Source organism: Abrus precatorius, unplaced genomic scaffold (assembly GCF_003935025.1).
Source record: "Abrus precatorius isolate BTA unplaced genomic scaffold, Abrus_2018 Scaffold10, whole genome shotgun sequence".
In the NCBI taxonomy this organism is placed as follows: Eukaryota; Viridiplantae; Streptophyta; class Magnoliopsida; order Fabales; family Fabaceae; genus Abrus; species Abrus precatorius.
The window spans coordinates 25,749,914-25,772,167 of NW_020874292.1; the positions used below are offsets into that span (position 1 = coordinate 25,749,914).

A 22,254-nucleotide genomic window follows, 5' to 3' on the forward strand; every position below is an offset into this window, starting at 1 on the left:
AGATTTCCAAGATCTCTGATGGAGAATGATTGAGCAAGGAATTGTTTGATATCAGAAATGACATCATCATTGTTGCCAGTGATAATAATGTCATCAACGTAAACAAGAACAAAAACAGATGTTGGACCATAAATGTAGGTAAACATACTATAATCAGAAATAGATTGACAAAAACCTCTTTGAATAAGAGTGGTTGAAAATTTAGAGAACCATTGGCAAAAAGCCTATTTAAGACCATAAATGGATTTATGTAATTTGCATACACAAGTTTCCTCCTTACGAGAAAATCCAGGTGGAAGCGTCATATAAACTTCTTCATGGAGATCTCTATGAAGAAAAGCATTATTAACATCAAGTTGATGTAATGACCAATTTTTAATGACAGCAATGGAGAGGAGAAGTCGGACTGTGACTAGTTTGGCCACAAGTTCAAAAGTATCATGATAATCAATACCTTTAATTTGAGTGTAACCTTTAGCAACTAAACGACCTTATGTCGCTCAATAGAACCATCATATTGATATTTAATTTTGTAGACCCACTTACAACCAATTGCCGATTTTCCTTCTGGAAGGGGGCATAAAGACCAAGTGTTGTTTGATTCAAGGGCCTGAATTTCTTTGGCCATAGCTTCACGCTATTTAACTGATTTCATGGCTTCAGAATAAGATTTTAGTTCCTGGTTGCCAATGATGTTTGTGAGGAAGGCTCGATGGAAATTATCGAGATTGGATAAAGATAAATAATTTGCCAAAGAAAATTTTGTTGTTGATTTAATATGATTACAAATGTAGTCCTGGAGATGATGTGATGGACGACGAGGATGTTGAGGATGATTAGTAGTAGGGAGACTCATTTCTACAGAAGGAAAATCATTTGATGGAGCATCTACAGAAAGGAGTTAAGAATTCGTAGAGTTATCATCCTGAGGATTGGATGTGGAAATAGTCACTGTTGTGTCATTTGAATTTGCAACTTGATTATTGGCTGAAGAGATATTAGGACAGATTGGAATTGTAGTTGCTGGATCAAGTAAGTCATTTGCATTAACAGGAGTATTAATGCGGATTTCGTCAAGAAATGATGAAGATGAAACATCGTGAAATGGAAAAATAGCTTCATGAAATTGGACATCGCGAGAAACATAGATTTGTTGGGATTGTAAGTCATATATGCGATATCCTTTTTGGCCAAATGGATAATCAATGAATATACCAGGTTTGGATCGCTCGTCAAATTTATGTTAAATGTTCATATTTTTAGCAAAACATAAACAACCAAAAACACGTAGTGAGGAGTATGAGGGAAGGGATCCAAGTACAATATGATGAAGAGATTTATATCGAAGAGTTGAAGTTGGAAGTTTGTTTATAAGATACGCAGCAGTAACAATGCATTCACCCCAAAAAGAAAGAGGCAAGTTTGCTTGAAAACGTAAAGCTCTTGCAAGATCAAGAAGATGTCGATGTTTACGTTCCACAAAGCCATTTTGTTGGGGAGTGACAACACAACTACATTGGTGAATAATTTCATGATCATGAAACCAAGTTTGCATCGGTTTGGAAAGAAACTCTAAACCATTATCAGAACGAATAGTTTGAAGTTGGGGAAGAAAAATATCCTCATCACCAGAGTTGATTTGATCAATTTTAGTATTAAATTGACGATGAATTTGATTAAAAAAATGAACTATCATGTTGAAAGTTTCAGATTTGTGTTTCATTAAATAGAGCCAAGTACATTGTGAATAATCATCGAGAATGGTTAGAAAATAACGTGATCCATTTTTAGACGGTACAGAAAACGGACCCTAAATGTCAACATGAATTAATTCAAAGCAGTGAGTGGAACAAGATGAACTGTGAGAGAAAGGGAGGAGTGTTTGTTTAGCACGCGAACATACATCACATACAAAATTTTTATTTGTATTAATATTTGAAAAATTTCTAACAATGAAATTTAAACGAGACTTAGAAGGGTGACCTAGACGTGAATGCCATAGATCAAACTTATTACGATGCGTAAAACTAAAACAAGAACTTGATGAATGACTAAGACGAGAATGATGTTGGTCATGCTTATTAGAAGACTTGAAAGTAGAATTTGATGCTAAATCTACATTGAAATAAAAGAGTACATTGCAAGCACTACCCCGACCAATCGTCTTCTTCGTTGCTTAGTCCTAAAATATACATTCAATAGATGAAAAGATTGCATCACAATTTGTTGAATAACAAATTGAATTTGAAAGTTGGAATGTGGGAAACATTCAAGAGGGTGAGTGATGGAGAACAACAAATTGAGCCTATGTGTGTCACAGGTGCTTGAGAACCATCAGGCAATTGAACAGAGATGTTTTTGTGAAGAGAAAAAAATGAAGAAAAAAAAGTCAGAGATGTACAAATATGATTAGAAGCACCTAAGTCAATAATCCATGAAGAAGGGAAATTAGCAAAAGCGGTACCTGCCAAATGGATGGATGAACCAATAGTATCGTCCTTGGCTAGAAGTGTCAGGACTTTTTTATATTGTTCAGACGATAAGTTATTAACAGAATTAGCAGAAGTAGATGACAATGTCCCTGTTTTCTTTGTCAGCTTATCAGGAAAGCCATGAATCTAATAGCAAGTAGCAAGGGTATGACCATGCTTATTACAGTGGTCACAAAAAGGACGTTGGCATTTGTTGGGTGGTCGAGAGCTTAGTTTGGAAGCCTAGAGTGCAGTAGAATCAACAACAGGGTTTGGTTTGAAATTGATCTCTTGTTGTTTATACATTGGATCGAAGGAAATGGCTCCATTAGAAGAATTTGACTACGAATAGTTGAAAAGTGATCATGAAGACCTTGAAGAAACTCCATGGCGCGATCTTGATTTTGTTGATCAATAATGCTTTTAGCATTACTACAAATACATGGAGAGATAAAAGCAATGAAATTGAGCTCATCCCATAAAGACTTAAATTGTGTGAAATATAAAGAGACAAACATATCGTCTTGCTTGAGAGCAGAAATTGATTGTGTCAATTGATATATTTTAGGAGCATTTGATTGAGAAAAATGATCCTTTAAATATATCAATTGACACAATCAATCCAAATTTGTGCTACAGTTTCAGCATACAAAATAATTGGATGAATTTCAGGCGAGACGGAATTAAGAATCCAATTAGCAACCAAATCATTGCATCGTTGCCAATTAGAAATATCATCTTTCTGCTTGGGAGTTGGGAGTGATCCATCAACAAAACCAAGTTTGTTTTTTGCATGAAGTGTCATTGTCACAGCTCGATTCTATGAACCATAATTGTCTCTTGTCAGCAAAGGTGTGACAAGAACAGTTGATGGACTATCTGAGTGATGAATGGTGCAAGGATCTGGGGTGATGGGTGATGAATTCTCAGAAGAAGGAATTTCGTGAGACATGATAGAGAATTCCACGATCAACTGATACCATGTAAAACATGAAAGAATAAAGGAAGGAAATGATTTATGAACATGTATCATTCATTGATATGCTGAGACTTAAATACACAAGTTTACAAAAGTTTAAATTCAAAATAGAGAAAAATTAAGAAACTAATTTACAACTATATTATCTATAATTTGAAACTATTGATATCCTAATAATAACAATTGATTTGCTTTTATCAAGATTAAATCGTTGCTCTTTGATTTACGTCATAGTTACATTGCTGCTCCTTGATTTATGTCCAACAAATAAAAAAACAATGCACATGAAGAATGATAAAAAAAGGGTTAATATTTTTTTTAACGAAAAATGACTTATTTGAAATATTTTTAAAAGTTAAAGGATTATAATGAATAAAAATAAAGTTGAATAATGAAATTGAATTTCACCCTTGAGTTAGAGTAAAAAAATACTAAGCTTTCCTTCTTCTTTTTTCAATAAAAATATTAGTAACATACTTTTCTCAACATATTTTTTAGTTATTGTTTAAAATTTATTAAAAGGTACACAAATTATGTAAATCTTAATTTTTTCCATTCTTAATTTAATTATTATCTTTCAGACTTTTGTAAATTTTAGTAGTTTTTAGCCAAGCTAAAGGTATAAATTAAAATAAATAATATAACAAAGAGATAAGAAAATCAAATATATAAAGCAACTAATTAAAACAAAGAATAAATTAATTTTAATTTATAGACACCTTACTATCGCATGACTCATTTAATATTTCTTTGATTTTTTTATATTTTTTTGAAGTCTAGCGGCATGTCCGATAAATTTTGAATTCAGACATCATTAATAAGGTTTTAAAATTTCAAAGTTCTCACTCCTTGCACATCATTGAGTGCATTGAAAGATGAGCGATGATTGCTTGTAGAGATAAAATCAGAATGGATGAGAATAGGTGGGTCGATGAGTCCAATGCTTATAGGCTAGTCTTTGTTTGAGTTTAAAATCATCAAATGTTTGTTAGGATAACAATGATTAATAGAAAACTTCTCATCACACATGTAGCACAAACTTTTTATCGTCTCAGTTGCATTTTGACAAGTGAAACTTTTTTAATGTTTTAGTGTTTGAAATTTGTTGTAAATGGTCAATGGGTGGGGTGGATGGTAGATGAGGTAAGGATGTGCTTTGTGGGTTTGTAGGAAGGATATTGGTAATCTATGGTTGCTGGAGAATTGAATAGGTTTGGACTTGGGGACACATTTTTCCTCAAACAATTGTGTTATAGCTATAGCCTTCAATAAGAAGATTGAACTCTCTTTGAATTTTAAGTTGATGTTACTTACATTTGGTGCTTTCATTGACTACCAAGATAATAAATAAAAAAAGAATTAAAATACAAGTTACAAAACTACGTCAAAATGAGAAAAAATAGCTCAAAATAGCCCAAAAACTCAAAGGAAAAATTTACCAAAAATCTCACAAAATAGCCAGCAATGACATGAATTTGGTACAGTTTAGGAGAAAATTTGGCAACAATTCAAGGATCCAATTTCCAATCCATTGCATATTTAATTTTACTTGAAAGATAGACCCAAGTGCATATAATTGAAGCATGAGCTCAACTGAAATAGTAAGCCAACAAGAAAAGAGTTATCCCTTCTTAACTTGTCTAACTGAACTATGACCAAATCTTATCCAAATTAACTAATAATTGGAGCATTTAAGGTGAAAGGAATTAGACTTAGCAAGCCAAAAGTTTAGAATCAAACTAGACAAGTACAAAATCATATATACAAGGTCTAATCTCTTGAACAATTTGGAGCAAATTAACTTTGCAAGATAAGAACCATTTGGGCAGCCAATTGAAGCTCATACAAGGGGCACACATAACACATACTAGTCGTAAAGTGCCCCTCCAAAATCAGCCAAGCACAATGAAAGATAAGGACACACAAAACTTAGCAATTTTTACATCTATATAAGGATATTTTAGGGACCATTTGACTTGTTCACTTACAAATAGCAAAATTCCACTTCCCTTCACTCTTAAAAATAACTAATACGTGATATACTAACCTCACTTAATCAGCTCTTGTCATATTTCACAATTAAACCCATGAAAATTTCAAGAAAACCATAGACAATCACCAAACTGCCCCACCAAAATTAAGTAGAAAATTTCAACCTTTTAGGAGCTATCTTGCACATGGAAAGATTGACTAAGGAGGCAAAAAGGAATCTTCCAAAGAGTATAAAGGAGGAGAAGGACAGTCTATTTAAGTGCACAACAAAGAAAACAAGTCAAAGTAAGTTAGGAGGACGAGTATTGATTCATAAATTAAGGAAATATCATTTTAAATGAATTTTGTATTAAGGGAAACCCTTAACCTTTTTGTTTAATAATAAATTTTGTAGCACTAGTTTGGTGCATGAAAAATAAATTATTGAAAAAATAAAAAAATAAAGAAAATCACTAAAAAGGGGGAAAATAAGAATTTTTACAAAATAATTTCAATGAAATTGTAAAGGGAAATTTTGAGAGACTTTTACTTATAGATTTGTTTGATACATGATATATTCATGTTATATTGATGAATATACGTTGATCTATGTTTCATAATTCTTTCAACAATAATTTAAGTTTTTTTTTTAACAAATTTTGTTATTTTCTGTGTTGTAATTAATTTTGTTTACTATGAATGTTTTAATATGATTTTAAAACCTTTGTTTGAAATGTGAATGGTGCAACTACAGTAATAAAAAAATGTTAACTTTGTTGTTTGACATCCACATGCCTTTAGTTGTACACAAATTTATTTATTTTTTGCAAATTTTTAAGAAACTTTACAGTTTTAGATACATAAAATTGTTTTAATGTTATTTTGCGCTTAATACTTTTCTAAAATTAAATTTTTTTTCCTATTAGACTAGTACATGTATTTTTACAATTCTGGACTTAGTTTAATTATTTTAAAATTAAATAGTATTTTAAGCAAATTTTTGGTAATTGTGGAGTAAGTTATTAAGTAAAAATGAACCTAAAATAGAAAGTGACCATGTAAATGAACTTTTGAGCCCTTGACTGTCTCACACACCCTTAACCATGACAAGCACATGAGATTTCAAAGGAAATTTGACCAAATTTAAAAATTGAACTTATAAATAAAGAAGTACCATGATTTTGACTCTAAATTGATCTCAAATATGCATGAAATTTGGAATATGTGATTGGGAGACATCTAGTTGTATTTGGTAATGCTTAAGGTTTGAGATTACCTTATAATTTTGATGAACATTGTACAACATGGCTCATGGCTCATGTCGGCAAACTTTTAATAAAAGGACCTTTTGGCAATAAAATAAAGTTTAGGGATTAAACTATAAATTATGTAAAATGAAGGGACTGTTTAGAAATAAATCACAAATGCATTTTATTTTAAAGAATGATTGCTGTAGGAGTAATTGCCCACTAGTTTCACTGAAATTGGAGTTCAAATGAATTAATTATCAATTTTGTATTAAACTAATGTTGGAAAATAAAATTGTGTCTTGTATAAGAAAAGTGTAACTAATATTGAATTTTGAGTATGAGTTAAGATTTTTTTATATATAAAAATATATACTCAGAGAGAAATAACTTCATTGGTCTTATGACTTTTGAATTTGAAATGAATTAGATATGAAATTTTTAACAAACTAGTATAGAAAAATGAATTAGATATGAATCTCATAGTGCCTGGTATATGCTTGTATTTTACATGAAAATGGATAGTTAAAAGAAAATATCCTTATTGGTTTCATGAATTTTAGATTTGTAATGAATTAATTTTAAATTTTTTATAGAATTAGTATTAGATAATTATATCTTGTGACATGCAAAGGGAATTTGTGACTCTTATTGCATTTTGTGAGTGTTTGAATTGTGTTGTGCGAAAATAGACACTTAAATGAAGATAACTCCATTAATTTTATAATTTTTGAATTTGTAATGAACAAATTATTAATTTTGCAAGATGATGTATAAAATCTAGAAAATAATTAAAATCTGAAAAATCTAAAAATAGTAAAGTTCAATAAATTACCTTGACCGATGTTATTTTGAATCTTTAGTAGGTAGACTAAATTATGAGTTGTGAATTAATTTGATTGATGTTGTTATTTTAAATTAATTGTACAACAAAGTGGTTGAATAATGTTACATACAAGCATGGGGTAAAAAGTGATTAGTTAAAGTATCTACCAATGAAGATAATAAAGTACCCAATGAAGGATGATGAATCTTATAACAATATCTGTAGTACATACACTAAACTCTCAATCTTCAACCATAAAACTTAAGTGATGGATAATTAATTACTTCATGAAAAAGACATAATTAAAAGATATTGAAACTTTTGATTTTTGATTACTTATTGTTCTTTTATATTCATTGACATTGAGTATTTACCTTGTGAAATAATTTATGAATGGTCATACTTACCCATTCTCTGTTTTGTATCATTTAACAATGTTATAATGCAAAATAACCTTCCTTTGTGTGGATTAGAGGAGTAGGGGATGAGCTGTTAGAAGATAGTTTATGACTATTGCTGCTAGTATTTAGTATGTTAATATGTGTGCATTTAGGATTACCACTTAAATCTATTTATTTTATCTTATAGTGTATTATATTTAAATAATTATGAGAAATTAGAAAGGTCAATAACCTATTTAATACTGTAATATTATACATTGTATAATATTGACACTTCTATATAAAAGAGTTAAACCTAATTAACTTTGAAATATATCACAGCATTTTAGACTTAAAAATTTATCTAAAATGACTTAGAAAATAAAGATAGAACTATTGTTGTAAAGTAAAATGAATGCCTCGCTCTCATAGCAAAAATAACATTATTCTTATAGCATTTGACTCTCCTTGAATTGAAGACTATATTATTGATATTAGAGATGCAAAATTAGATTAACTCTCTTAACCTGCCAAAATATGAGCTAATAAAATGATACGATAGATTGACTTGTTGGACTCTTTCTAAATTTACAATAAATAAATAATAATAAAGTTTTTGTAATTTTTTTTACTTTTGTGTTAATTTACTAATTTACCAACATTTTTTTTATCTTTAGCAAACCGATCCATTAGTCCGCTAGGAAGTTTTTAAATATGTCAAGCTAAAAAAATCTAGCGAACTTGTAAAAAAAAGAACAGGGTTTACCACCCCTTGATCTAAAAAAATTATATACTAAATATTAAATTTCTCTCTCCATTTAATTCAATCAGATCGTAAGATAACAAATTGTAAGATACATAGGAGCTGTTGAAGTCAAGTGAAATTTAAGTATTTGGTGGTTGTTGGTGACAATATAGTTGCTGTGATGATTAAAATGACAATATAATACAGCTATTTATAATAACATAATTGTCATATCATCACACTAGAAGAGACTCTAATTGCATCCAAACATTTCACGTTCATTAGTTGACACCCATTTCCCGCATGTGTAATGTGAGAGTATACTCAGAGCTTTCCTCTTGGGTACACAATCACACATCCATGTTGCATGTCCTCCCCAAAAGCCATTTACATTCATTTACATTCACCAGCTTCTTATCAACCATACCAGAAAAACCACCACAACTTCTAATTAAGTGCATTTCTCTCTTGCAATTTTGTGCCTCTTCCAAACACAAACTAAGACAAATCCATGCATTTTCCATAAGGCATGGTGTCCCACTCAACAACCCTGACATGGGTAAGCATCTTATCTTCACAATTGTGTCTCTGTCTGCACCCATGTCCTATGCTTACAACGTGTTTAACATGATACATAACCCAAACGTGTTTACGTGGAACACTATGATTAAGGGCTATGCTGAAAGTGAAAACCCAAGTCCTGCACTTTATTTTTACCGCCAAATGTTGGTGTCATGTGTTGAACCTGACACTCACACTTACCCTTTTCTTTTGAAGGGTATTTCTAAGTCATTGAATGTTAGAGAGGGAGAGGCAATACATTCAGTTACTGTAAGAAATGGGTTTGAGTCGTTGGTTTTTGTACAGAACAGTTTGCTTCATATATATGCTGCTTGTGGTGACACAGAGAGTGCATACAAGATGTTTGAGTTAATGAAGGAAAGAGATCTTGTGGCTTGGAATTCTGTGATTAATGGTTTTGCTCTCAATGGAAGGCCCAATGAGGCTTTGACTCTCTTCAGGGAAATGGGTGTGGAGGGTGTGGAGCCAGATGGGTTCACTGTGGTCAGCTTTTTATCTGCTTGTGCTGAGCTTGGAGCTCTAGAATTAGGACGTAGGGTACATGTGTATTTATTGAAGGTTGGGTTGAGAGAGAACTTGCATGTTACTAATTCACTGTTGGACTTCTATGCAAAGTGTGGGAGCATCAGGGAGGCGCAACGAATATTCGGTGAGATGAGCAAAAGGAACACTGTTTCTTGGACGTCTTTGATTGTTGGCTTGGCCGTTAATGGGTTTGGCGAGGAAGCACTCGAGCTTTTCAGAGAGATGGAGGGACAAGGACTAGTGCCTGGTGAGATCACTTTTGTTGGTGTGTTGTATGCTTGCAGCCATTGTGGGATGTTGGATGAAGGGTTCAATTACTTTAGAAGAATGAAAGAGGAGCATGGTATCATGCCAAGGATAGAACACTACGGTTGCATGGTGGATCTTTTGAGTAGGGCAGGGTTAGTGAAACAAGCATATGAATATATTCAGAATATGCCATTGCAGCCAAATGCAGTTATTTGGAGGACCTTATTAGGGGCATGTACAATATATGGTCATTTGGGTCTGGGAGAGATAGCAAGATCACACCTATTGAAGTTAGAGCCAAAACATAGTGGAGATTATGTGCTTCTGTCAAACCTTTATGCTGCTGAACGTCGTTGGTCAGATGTACAAGTAGTAAGGAGGTCAATGCTAGAGGATGGTGTTAAGAAAACCCCTGGCTATAGTCTAGTTGAGTTGGGCAATCGTGTTTACGAATTTACTATGGGTGATAGAACTCATCCTCAAAGTCAGAATGTATATGCACTACTAGAGAAGATCACGGAATTGTTGAAGTTAGAAGGTTATGTGCCTCATACTGCAAATGTGCTTGCAGACATAGAGGAAGAGGAGAAGGAGCAAGCTTTGTCTTATCATAGTGAAAAGGTTGCAATTGCTTTTATGCTCTTAAATACAGCACCAGGGACTCCTATCAGGGTTATGAAGAATCTAAGAGTTTGTGCGGATTGTCATATGGCTATCAAACTCATATCAAAGATATATGATAGAGAGATTGTTATCAGGGATCGTAGTCGATTTCACCACTTCAGAGATGGTTCATGTTCCTGTAAAGATTACTGGTAATATGTCAATTATCAGGATTTGATTATGGCATCTCGAGATAAAATGCGACATTATTTCAAGATAGAATGTGGTGCTTTAAAATAGAGACCGTGAGACATAACTGAATGAATAAGTTGCAATCATTCTCGGCAATACTTTCTGCTGCAGGGGTCAACCAATTCAAGCCTCTTCGTTCTCACATGGGTAAGTTTGTGAACATGCATAAGAATTAAGATTATGGAAGTCTGTTACAAATTACATATAAAATATGCTCTTTGACCATAATGATATATATGCCTTTTCTTTGGAAAACAGGGCTTTCTACTGGCACAGCTAAGACTTGTCTCATTTGACATGCTTGACATTATATACCCTCAAGTTTCTGTGCTTTATTTGGCACATGCATCTATTCTTGTTTCGCTGTTAAGGGTGAAACATGATTGCAAGATTGAGCAGGCTTAAATTGAATATTTGATTATGGAAAAATATTAATATACATTCTCTACTCAACTTTAGCACCTTTGCAACTACACTTGTCCAGTGAATGTGTAAGCTGTAATGAAGTTTTGCAAACAGCACTAAGGTGAATATTTTGTTAAAGTAAAAATGTAAATACGCCTTTTCAAATTAGACTCGTTTGCAACTGCATTTCAATAACTGAAAAGAAGTAATTTCTACTAGAATTGCTGGTTCTATGATGTTGAAGGAAAAAATTGGAAGACGAGGGAGCCAAAACGTGAGTATTGTTTGTTTACTTTAAGACTGGTAGAAATTAATTTTATATCATTAAATGTGATTGAGATGTCAGCGACAAAGTTTACATTGAAACATCTGTTTAGATGTTCAAAATTGATTTTGGTAGCAAATCAAACAGATCCGCTGTAGATATTTGATCAAAACAACGTAGTTTTTCTGAAAAGAAGAACATGCAAATGACTTCTGTGATTATTAGATTTATGTATTATGCTATGGCTCAGTTGTATAAATTTACTTCTAAAAATTATTTTCATAAAAATCACAATCTTTAATGAATGAGTGTAAATAGAATACATCAAAAGCGTGAATTATCCACAGGCTTGTGAAATACTCAAAACAATGCCAAATTTTAAAAACAAAAATAAGCATTCAAATTATACTATGAGGATATAGGCAAAGGCAATCAAACAAAATAATTGAAAGACCAAGGCTTTTAGTTTAAACAATTTGGTGCAATCATGGATCTTGAACTTTCATTCGGTTTATCCCTCCTGATATTATTCCATGACATCAAAACTGAAAAAAAAAATTTATTTGTTTACTATTTATTCATTTAACTAAATAATACATCTTTCCAATCTTTCTTTCTTTATTTTTTTTCCCATCCAAAGGAAACGTATGAGTTAATTAAATATTTTTTGAGATCTATTACTAGATTAGAAAAAAAAAAAAAAAAGAACATGGCGGAACTTTTTAAAAAGTTAAAAAATATATTTTAATCATGAATCTTTATTCTTAACATAGTTTTGATAAAAAAAAATATCAATTTAAACCTTAACCGGATTATTAATTTTGTTTTGATCATTGTCATTTGTTATTGATGTAAACTCGTTTATTAGAATTATAACACAAAGCAGAATAGAAAATTAGAAATAAAAATAAGTATCACAAACAGTAGTTATAAATTATATATGGCAGTTAATTTTAATCCGGTCTTTATATATGGCGTTTCCATGCTATATATTATTATTATTATTATTCTGTGTTGTAACGACTACATACGCTAGATTAAGATCAATTTTTATACAAGAATTATATTAAAAATAAATAACGAATATAGAGGTCAAAAATGTATTTTAACCAAAAAGTTAAGCAAGGTGTAATACAAAAAGAACATTTATTAGTTGGAGTTTTTCTAAAAATTAAATGCTGCTTTAAGTAAGTAATTAAACTACCAACTAATTAAAAAGGATTAAGCGTCCCGCGCAATCTATAAAAAAAAAAAAAAAAAAACGAAGCGTATCGAGGAATCTTTACCCTTTTCTTGGGTATAAAAAGTTGAGAGGTTTCAATTTCAGTAAACGATTGGCGCGGGGACATAAAGCGCGCGCGCCTTTAAAATTCAAAATTAAAATAAAATTAAAATTCCCCTTCCCATTACGAATTGTGTAGTAGCTGTTGGTGTTTGGGATATCGAAACCGAAATCGAAATGGGGGATCTGGAGAGAATGGGCAAAGAACTCAAATGTCCCATTTGGTAAGAAACAAATTCATCAATCAATCGTCTCATTCTTCTTCTTCTTTATCTCTTTTTCATTCACTTTGCGTTTTTCATACAGTTGGAGTTTGCTCGATTCTGCAGTTTCACTTACCTGCAATCATCTTTTCTGCAAGTAATACACTCTCTTCACTTTCTTTTTATTTCATTGTGTTACCTTTCTTTTTCTTTTCAACAACACCTCGCTGATTGAAACTGCTGTTAATTTTGCATCAGCTCATGTATATTCAAGTCAATGAAATCAGCCTCCACTTGTCCTGTCTGTAAAATACCTTTTACTCGTCGTGGTAAGTTTCATCCTCTTCGTTTCTTTTATTTAACCCTAACTCTGCATTCACATCACCGTTTTTTTTTTTTTTAAAAAAAATTGAAACGGATTTCACTTTTTTTTACACTGTGTTTTTAAGTACAGCAGAGACCTTCAATTTATTATTCTGGAAAATGTAAATACAGAGAGGTTCCTGTTTCTAGTTTTTTCTGACTGAAAAATGGAAATGTGTATTTTTGGTAGAGGTTCGCCCAGCTCCGCACATGGATAACTTGGTTAGCATCTACAAAAACATGGAAACTGCTTCCGGGATAAGTTTATTTGTCACACAAAATGTACCTGTTACTAAATTATCAGGTGACTCATTCTGCCTTTTGTTTTTACATATACATTGTTATTACTACTATTATAAAGGGCCCTTATTGCCAGAACCAAATTATCAACCACCCAGTTTTAAGATTTTATCTTATTTAATCTTAGCTAATATCTATTCTTTTTAATTGTTGATATTGACTAGAATGGGCATACAACAAAACGGAATTTCTGTCGTTTTTATTTTTCCTCTCCTTTTGTAAACAAATTTCATTTAGATCAAAAAAAGTAATAATCAATGGTATGCAGATAATTTGATTTTTTAGTTCCTTATCTCGTGACCATTGATTATTGATATTGAATTGCCATCGATATACTTAAAACATGCTTTTAGTTTGTCATCTGTTAGCTAAATACTGCGTTTTCTTTTATTACATTTACTTGTGTAGCTTTTTAAGTTTATACCTTCCTTGCTTAAAATTGAGAAAGGTACCGTTCTGAATGGGTTGTACTTTACTAACACTTGAAATTATCTTACAGATGAAGAAAAGCAATGTGAGGGTGATGCCGCATATGTAAAGGCGGAAGCTGGTGAAGCTCCTAAAAATCATGCACAGGAGAAAAAAATCCTGAAGAAGTCAAGGAAGAAGACTCAGACCAGCATGAAAAGTTCAGGTTCTGACTCTGCAAAACCTTCTTTTCCAGCAAAGAAAAGGGTTCAGGTGCCCCAAAATCTTCTTTCTGAGACTCCATTAAAAAGTTTGAAGGCTCTTAACAAAGGGGGAATAGAACGGGCTTCGGTGATGGAAAATGAAAGGCCTCTTCAAAGTGAAAAACACGATCGTGTTCTTCCACCTTTCTTTTGGTTAAGAGAGGAAAAAGAAGGTGAAAAATCAAGTCAACACACTGATGAGGATCAAACTATTGATGACTTAACTCCAAATCCCCCTTCATTCAGTGATCTCAAGGACTCGGATGATGAATACCCTTCTAATGTGGCCCCATTAGTAAGTACATTGATTAACCAATAAATATGTTGTATGTCTGATGATGAAATTGTTGACTGTTTTTTGATAGTTGTGTATTTTATATCTACAAAACTGTAGTTCTGCTCTTATATTTTAGATCTATCTCTTAAAATGTCTTTATTTGATTTAATTGATTACTTGATTATTAAGAAAAGCAAACTTTATTAAAGTCACCAAACTTCAAATTTTGGTATAGCTAACAGTTGCATATTGTTTTTAGAAATTCAATTTTGGCTGCTTAAAATTGAATCAGGTTGAATTGTTCAATCTGAGTTAAACAGATAATATTAGCATGTATTATTAATATTAGATTATTAATATTATTTCTTGCTATTGTCATGTAGGATGAGGTGCAAAATAAAACCTCTGTTGATTTATTTGATAGTGAGATGTTTGAATGGACACAAAGGCCCTGCTCCCCTGAATTATTTTCAAGTCCCTCCAAAATCCAGGTAGAGAGAGAATTAAAGCAACTGGTTTTTCATACTTCAGCATTTTAGGTATTGTCTATTTGAAGATTTAATAAGTCGTATGTTAGCCGCAGGTCATGGACACTGCTGAGATTGATGATAATCGAGAGGGAATGGTGGCTGCCTCACAAGATTTGGAAGCAAATAATTCAAGTGCTGATGCTGGCAACATAACTTTTGAGAATTTCAAAGAAGGAAATAGATTGGTTGATGTGTTACCACTGGGTGTGTCTACTCAGATTAGAAGTTCTGATGATCTAAATGTAATAAAGAAGTCTACAAGGAGAAACAGGAAGGGTAGGGAGAAAACTAAGCTAGAACAGATTGGGAAACAGAAAAATTCAATTGATCAAATGGATTCTGATTCAAATATATCATTAAAAGTCACTGGAGAGCAAGCATTGGACTATAATAACAGACCATCAAACCTGCGGAAGACTAATAGAAGGGGCAAGAGGGTTTGTTTCAATACAAGTACAAGTCAGACGCCTCTAACTGCTTGTACAGTCTCTAATGTATTAGGAGTTCTAAGCAATGATGAAATGCAAATGGCTAAAAGTTCATGTACTTCAACATGTGAACAAGAAAATGGGAAGCATTGTCCTGAAGAGATTGGTGGAAAAAGGCAGAAGAAAAGATCTGGAAAACAAAAGATGGATTATGTGCATGTGCAGGACCTAGCTGAAGATTTATCTTCATTGCAGAACCAAACCAATGAGTTTGCTGGTTCTGCTTCATCCATTTTCAGTCTGCAGATGGATAAGAATGGAAAGACCTCTAATAGCAGGCAAAGCAAAAGCAAGTTTTCCAGAAAATCTGTGTCTTGTGGTAAAGATTTGAGAACTAGTAAGAGGTCAAAACTTTCCTCTCATTGTATCTTTAAGGCTAAAGACTGTGAAGAAATTCAACCTGATGAAAGCATTTGTCAAGCTCCAGATAATTATATGTCAAAAGAAAAATATTGTCCTTTGATGGATGAAACATTTTTAAAAAAATGTGAGAACCATGTCAAAAAGTATCAATGTGTCTTCTGTCTCTCAGCAGAAGAATCAGAGGTAAACTTGTTTACTTGCTCGGCTTGTCATTATGATAATTAGACTGAAGCTTACAGTATTTAATTCAAACTACAGGCTTCTGGCCAGATGGTGCACTACTTTGATGGCAAGCCTGTAACTGCAGATTATGAAGGGGGATCTAAAGTCACACATTGTCACAGGAACTGCACAGAATGGTAAAGAATTGTTTCATGAGTGATTTTACAATTTTTGCATAGATTTTGTCTATGTAGGCATGTAATATAGTTAATATTTTGGACTGCTCTTATGATGATGATGCCCTTCTAATTATGATATTTTGTACTGCAGTTATCATCCTTCAAAGTTCAAACAACTAAATATTTGCTTAACATGGATTTAATTTAGTTGGGTTGATTTTGCAACCAACTAGCTTGAATTAAAACCTGTAAATGATGTGTTTTACATATGCATCAGGGCCCCCAATGTGTATTTTGAAGGTGATAATGCCATAAATCTTGAAGCTGAAATAAGTAGAAGTCGGAGAATTAAATGTAGTTTTTGTGGACTTAAAGGGGCTGCACTTGGTTGTTATGAGAAAACTTGTCGCCGGAGCTTTCATGTTCCTTGTGCCAAGTGGACTTCTCAATGTCGATGGGATATGGTACGTGATTGCATTTAAAATTTAACGCTCTTTTCAGATAAAAAGAAATCTTATTAGATCCTGCTAATTTACTTCAGGAAAACTTCGTCATGTTATGCCCTCTGCATACTTCCTCCTTATTGCCCTGTGAAAAAAGTTCAGGATCCCAAAAAAGGAACAAATGCACAGCTAGAGAGGGCAATAACCGTGGGGGTAAACATGATGCTGCAAGCCAAAGTCGGACTGTTCAGAGATCATACAAGAAAATTGTACTATGTTGTTCTGGTCTATCCGTACAGGAGAGGGTAAAATAATTCCGTTCAGTTTAGTCCTGTATCATCATATTTCCTCTTATTGCTTATCTTTTACGGTTGAAATTGTAGGAAATTGTCTCTGAATTTGAAAGAGTATCCAAGGTTACAGTTTTGAAAAATTGGGATTCAAATGTCACCCATGTTATAGCATCAACGGATGAAAATGGGGCATGCAGAAGGACCCTCAAAGTATTGCTGGGTATCCTGGAGGGAAAGTGGATTCTCAATGTTGAGTGTGAGTCTTTTATTTTGTACTGTCGTAATCATAACATTATTGTAAATCTCTAAAATGATTTCTTCCTTTTCCTTTGTGTTGTAATTTTTTCCGTTCTGGGGTTTGATGGTTTTTGGCTAAGCAGGGGTCAGAGCTTGCATGAAGGGAATGAATCCTGTTGATGAGGAGGGTTATGAAATTAACGTTGACATCCATGGAATCAGGGATGGTCCTCGGCTTGGACGATTGAGAGTATTGAACAAGGTTCGGTTCTTCATTTTAGTCATGTTATCATCATCATCATCATCGTGACTATAAGAGAGTGGTTTGACGGTGAAAGAAAATGCAATAGTAATGTGCCTTCTGGATGTTATGCTGCCAGAAAATTTATTGTCGTTGGGTTCAGTGACTGACTTGAATTTATAGATTTTATCCAAGTTTTCGTCTTGTGTAACCGCTCCAGCTAAGTACAAGTAACCTAAAAAAATCATTCTCAAAAAGTACGAGACACCTAAAATATCTGCAAAGCAGAAAGAAAACCTCAAATGAGCAACCAATCAATGTATGCCTTCAAGTAGTCATGGTTACTTACTGGTAAAACCGAGAAATCAGATGCAAACATACAAAATGGTTGTGCTTGGCAATAGAGGAAATGACAGTGTAATTTGGAGGCACAATGTGTTTGTCAATTTACTCGTACATTTTCTACCTTCCCATCTTTTTCCTTGAATTCCTTTCACACCCACACGTGTCTTAAAGTTGATAAAATTATTTAATAATGATGAAACATGCATTGGATGGTTTATTGCATTTCAATTGAGTTGAGCTAGAGTAACTGCCGTCTATTTCACTAATACTTGGTTGTTTGCGAAACTAGTGGTTTGTGTTGACAAAATTTCTTATGCAGAAACCAAAGCTTTTTGATGGCTACAAGTTCTATTTTATGGGAGATTTTATACCTTCGTACAAGGGTTATCTGCAAGACCTTGTGGTGGCTGCTGGAGGGACAATTCTCCATAGAAAACCAGTGTCTGCTGACCAAGAATCAATAGCATCTGATACGCATCCATACCAAACCCTTATTATTTACAGCCTAGAGCTTCCTGATAAATGCATTCCTTCAAGAAGGGATACGATTTTCGGCCAAAGGCGACATGATGCGGATGTTCTGGCAAGCTCTACAGGTTCAAAGGTAGCGAGTAATATATGGATTCTGGATTCAGTTGCAGCCTGCAAGCTGCAAAGCCTTGCTCAATAAAATGTAAATATTGTCTTTTACATCTATATGATCTCAAACTGGTGTTTTCCCTTTTCATCATTAACTATCAAGTCATGTTAAAATTAACATTGGCAATATTATTGAACAAAATATTTAGGAATCATGATACTCTGTACCATGTTTCATGTATATCTCCACTGGAGTGGGATTTTTGCCTTTGAAACCATGATATATCATTTGGTAAAATCTTAATGTGTTTTTTTTAACAGGAAAATTAACATCATATAGTTTATTGGATACACGTCTCTGCAATTATGTCCTCTTTTATAGGCAAATAACTGAGAATGTACAGTTGCGTTCAAGAGTTGGTGTCATGGGTCATGGTCTATTATTCCCAACTTTAGAAAGGTGTAGCTGTAACGTGCCTTTTGTTGGGAAAATGGAATTCACTTTCAAAATTATTATAAAATTGAACTTAATTTACTTAAAAGTTAGCTTAAGAGGGGAAGATTGCTAATGTCTTTTGAAAAGTATTATTGCTATATTTTTAGTTGATTTGGGAAATCTTTAAAAATAAAAAAGTAGATTAGTAAATTTATTGAACTTGGTCATATTGCACTTATTGTTATTACTTTTATAGTTGTATCTTTCTACTTACAGTCGTTATTTTTTAAAAAATAGTGTTTTATAAAACAGTGTCGAGAGTAGTGATACAAGATTAATAACGTTAGTTTTAATGGAAGCATTTAATATGGAAGGTGGTATGTGTGGATCATCAGGTTCAACATCGAAATGGATTAGCTAGATTGCATGTGTAATACTGTACAACATTAAAATGATTCATTTATGCGAGGATTGTAATATATGATGCTCCAACCCTAAACTGAACACCATGATCCGTACATTAAATATCAAGAATAGATTGTCATGGTCTGAAGGACGACCAATATGTTTCTAAAAGCCAACTTTGCTAAGATCTACAGTAAGCAGGCTCTATTTGAGCTAGTTTGGGACTGAAAACAAGCTGTTAGGACTTGCAGGTATAGATGGAGTAGCATGATTTCTTTAAAGTGATTATGTGCAACCAACTAATTTTTAATCTTTTCTTGATTTTTCTGTACCAGTTTGCGTAAATTGCTCCTTACTGGACTTGTGTTCTTTTACTGGTTTAAGTGTGAATAATGTATGTACTTATAAACTCTATATGACATAGATCAGATTGAACTGAAGGAAAATTGAATTTAAGACATGCATACAGTGAGGGCAGGAACCTAGTTTATACAACTCTTTCTTGAAGTCAGTGGACATCTGAATCAAAGTGCAAAAACATGTGTAATATGGCCATTCTCCTGTTTGACCCCTTCTTCCTCACTCATATTACACAGATTTACGAGCAACTTCTGGTCAACGGCTCCCTTTCTGCTCATGGTCTAAGAGCATGCTTTCTAGACATGAAAATAGATGAGGTAGGCAAGAAGTGAGCAAGAGCATGTTGTAAATGGATGGATGCATATAGTTTCCATTTTCTTCCCCTGCAAATCATGCTTCTCGTCTTTGCCTATACCAATCACAGATTGAGCTTTTGGCTTATCGTATTAAGTTTTCTTCTGTTTATGGTTTGAGATTTTGACGTGAAGAGAATGAAGCATATGCTCTAAAGCTGAAATTTCCTCATTGATGCTACGTGTTCCTACATTATTTGTTATCATTCCTTTCTTGAAGCTACGTATCCTGTCAATGCCTGTTTGAACTTCCACCTCCATTTGTTCCATCATATCATGAATTTCCTTATTTTCCTCTAGAATGTCTCTGAGTTTTCTCTTCAGAGACCGATAACCGTCAATTGATTTTAGGAGTTGCTCCGCAAGTGCCTTGTTACGCTCTTGTAGAGCTATGTTGCTTTCAATTTCCATTCCATTACTCTTCTTCTCCTTCTGTTCTGAGCTGCATGCATGCAACTTCTCCATCAACATATCATTCTGTGCTTTTAGATCACCAATGAAATCCTCCAGTTCGGTCAACTCTTGTGCCTTTCTAGCAAGTTCAGAAGCCATAATTTGCTTTTCTTTTCCCAAACTTGAACACATTGCTTGAAGGCTTTGTCGTGCTACCAAGCTTGCATTAAGCTCCCTCTTCAGCTTCTCTTTCTCATCTGTAGGCACATCAGCAACCCTTTTGTCCTTTGAGGTTGGAATGGTACGCCTAAGGTCAGTGTTACACCGCCTAAGTTCAGCTCTTCTCTTGGTGGAAGATTGAATTTTTTGAATCCTTGACCTAACCTCATCTAAGATAAACATCATTCCATTCACCCTATGAACTTTGCGCTCTTCATTTTCATTTGTGCTAGACCCATTATGATCTTGAAGTAGTTTCAGCAATAGCTTAACATTCGTGGCAAGGCCTGTGGCAAAAAATGAAATATAGAACAAGGATGATCAGTCATATATTCACATGTGCCTAAAGTAATATGATTGATTAATTGATTTTTCTGTCCATTTGTTTTTACATTCTAAGATGATGGAACATCTCATGGATTGCTAGAGCAACAATCGTTGGCAAACCATTTTCAATCCAAAATCAAAAAAGAAATTTGAAAGAGGCTGAACTGTGTAACACATAAAATTACCTTCCAAGCCACATTCTTCCTCTGGATGTCCATTGTTACTTGTTGAAGAAGTAAGAAATTGCGGAGATGAAAATGCTCGAGCGTGATCCATGCTATATCCACAATGTCTAAAATAAAAAAAAATTATGGTAAAAGATGTGATAGAAAGCAGTATGTAATGGAAGAATGGAGGATAGTAGAACAAGAAGGGTCAATTTCTTGATCCCTTTTTTTTGTTTTTTGAATTTTCTATGTAATATATGCTTAGAGATCCGAGAAAGAGAGATTGCTTCTGTAGTCTTTGTTCTTCCCCCTGTTGCCTCTATGGAAAAGTTTATGCTTTTCTTTCTTCATTTCTAATATAGTATATTATGATGTTAATTCGAATGGGAGTCTGATTCATGGTTGATGCGCAATTATTGCTTAGAGTTTGACTTTTTCATCGGTTTTGTCTTTCTCCGAGGCCGCAAACCAAATCGGAGAAAATTTTCTTCATTCTTAAGATAGATTTTCTATGAAATCTTAAGTAATCTTGTGAAACGAGAAATTCTTCTTATTTGTCTTTATAATTTATGTAAATTAAGATAATAAAACATTAATACTAATACATCGCTTTTAACATAAAATAGTTGTTTGGTGGGCAATGTTATTTTATGCTTGACTGTTCAAGCAGTTAAGAAAAAATTTATTTAGATTTAATCGACCAACTATCTTTAAAAAGAATTGTTAATAATACATACATACATATTATATATATATATATATATATATTATTTTTAAAAATAATTAATTTAACTTTCAAATAAACAATTACTTTTGAAAATATAAAATTTTTAAAATAGAATAATAAATAATATATTAAAGAAGTTATATATGTGGGTGTATTTTTATTGTAAAATCTAAATTTACTTGAAGGATATATTTTTCAAACACCTTTTTTTTTTCACAACATTTAATTGAAAACTTTTACATAAGAACTTCAAAATCCAAATCACTTTAACCATCAAACATTAATAAAAAAAATGTATTGTTATTATTATTATTTCTCTTTTTATAATTTAAATTAATTACACATTAACACATGATTATAATTTTATATTAAATAATATAAATATTTTTGTTAAATAATTACTTTGTCTTT

General features: G+C 32.8%; 3 protein-coding genes across 3 annotated transcripts; 2 read left to right on the top strand and 1 right to left on the bottom strand.

Moving 5' to 3' along the window:
• The first annotated feature begins 8,707 nt into the window (after positions 1 to 8,707).
• On the top strand, positions 8,708 to 12,734 carry LOC113852464 (pentatricopeptide repeat-containing protein At4g21065). The gene has a single exon (XM_027482746.1). The coding sequence runs from the start codon at positions 8,923 to 8,925 to the stop codon at positions 10,792 to 10,794; it is 1,872 nt and encodes a 623-aa protein (XP_027338547.1). The 5' UTR covers positions 8,708 to 8,922; the 3' UTR covers positions 10,795 to 12,734.
• Positions 12,735 to 12,828: 94 nt separating this feature from the next.
• LOC113852553 (protein BREAST CANCER SUSCEPTIBILITY 1 homolog) lies at positions 12,829 to 18,748 on the top strand. The gene is made up of 13 exons (XM_027482862.1): positions 12,829 to 13,006; positions 13,089 to 13,142; positions 13,244 to 13,314; positions 13,539 to 13,652; positions 14,148 to 14,614; positions 14,980 to 15,087; positions 15,180 to 16,160; positions 16,236 to 16,336; positions 16,596 to 16,782; positions 16,860 to 17,066; positions 17,145 to 17,310; positions 17,435 to 17,553; positions 18,197 to 18,748. The coding sequence occupies exons 1-13, from the start codon at positions 12,960 to 12,962 to the stop codon at positions 18,545 to 18,547; spliced, it is 2,973 nt and encodes a 990-aa protein (XP_027338663.1). The 5' UTR covers positions 12,829 to 12,959; the 3' UTR covers positions 18,548 to 18,748.
• On the bottom strand, positions 17,416 to 21,440 carry LOC113852554. The gene is made up of 2 exons (XM_027482863.1): positions 21,135 to 21,440; positions 17,416 to 20,909 (listed from the first exon to the last, which is right to left on the bottom strand). Exons 1-2 carry the CDS (start codon positions 21,223 to 21,225, stop codon positions 20,104 to 20,106), a joined length of 897 nt encoding a protein of 298 aa, XP_027338664.1. The 5' UTR covers positions 21,226 to 21,440; the 3' UTR covers positions 17,416 to 20,103.
• Between the last annotated feature and the right edge of the window lie 814 nt (positions 21,441 to 22,254).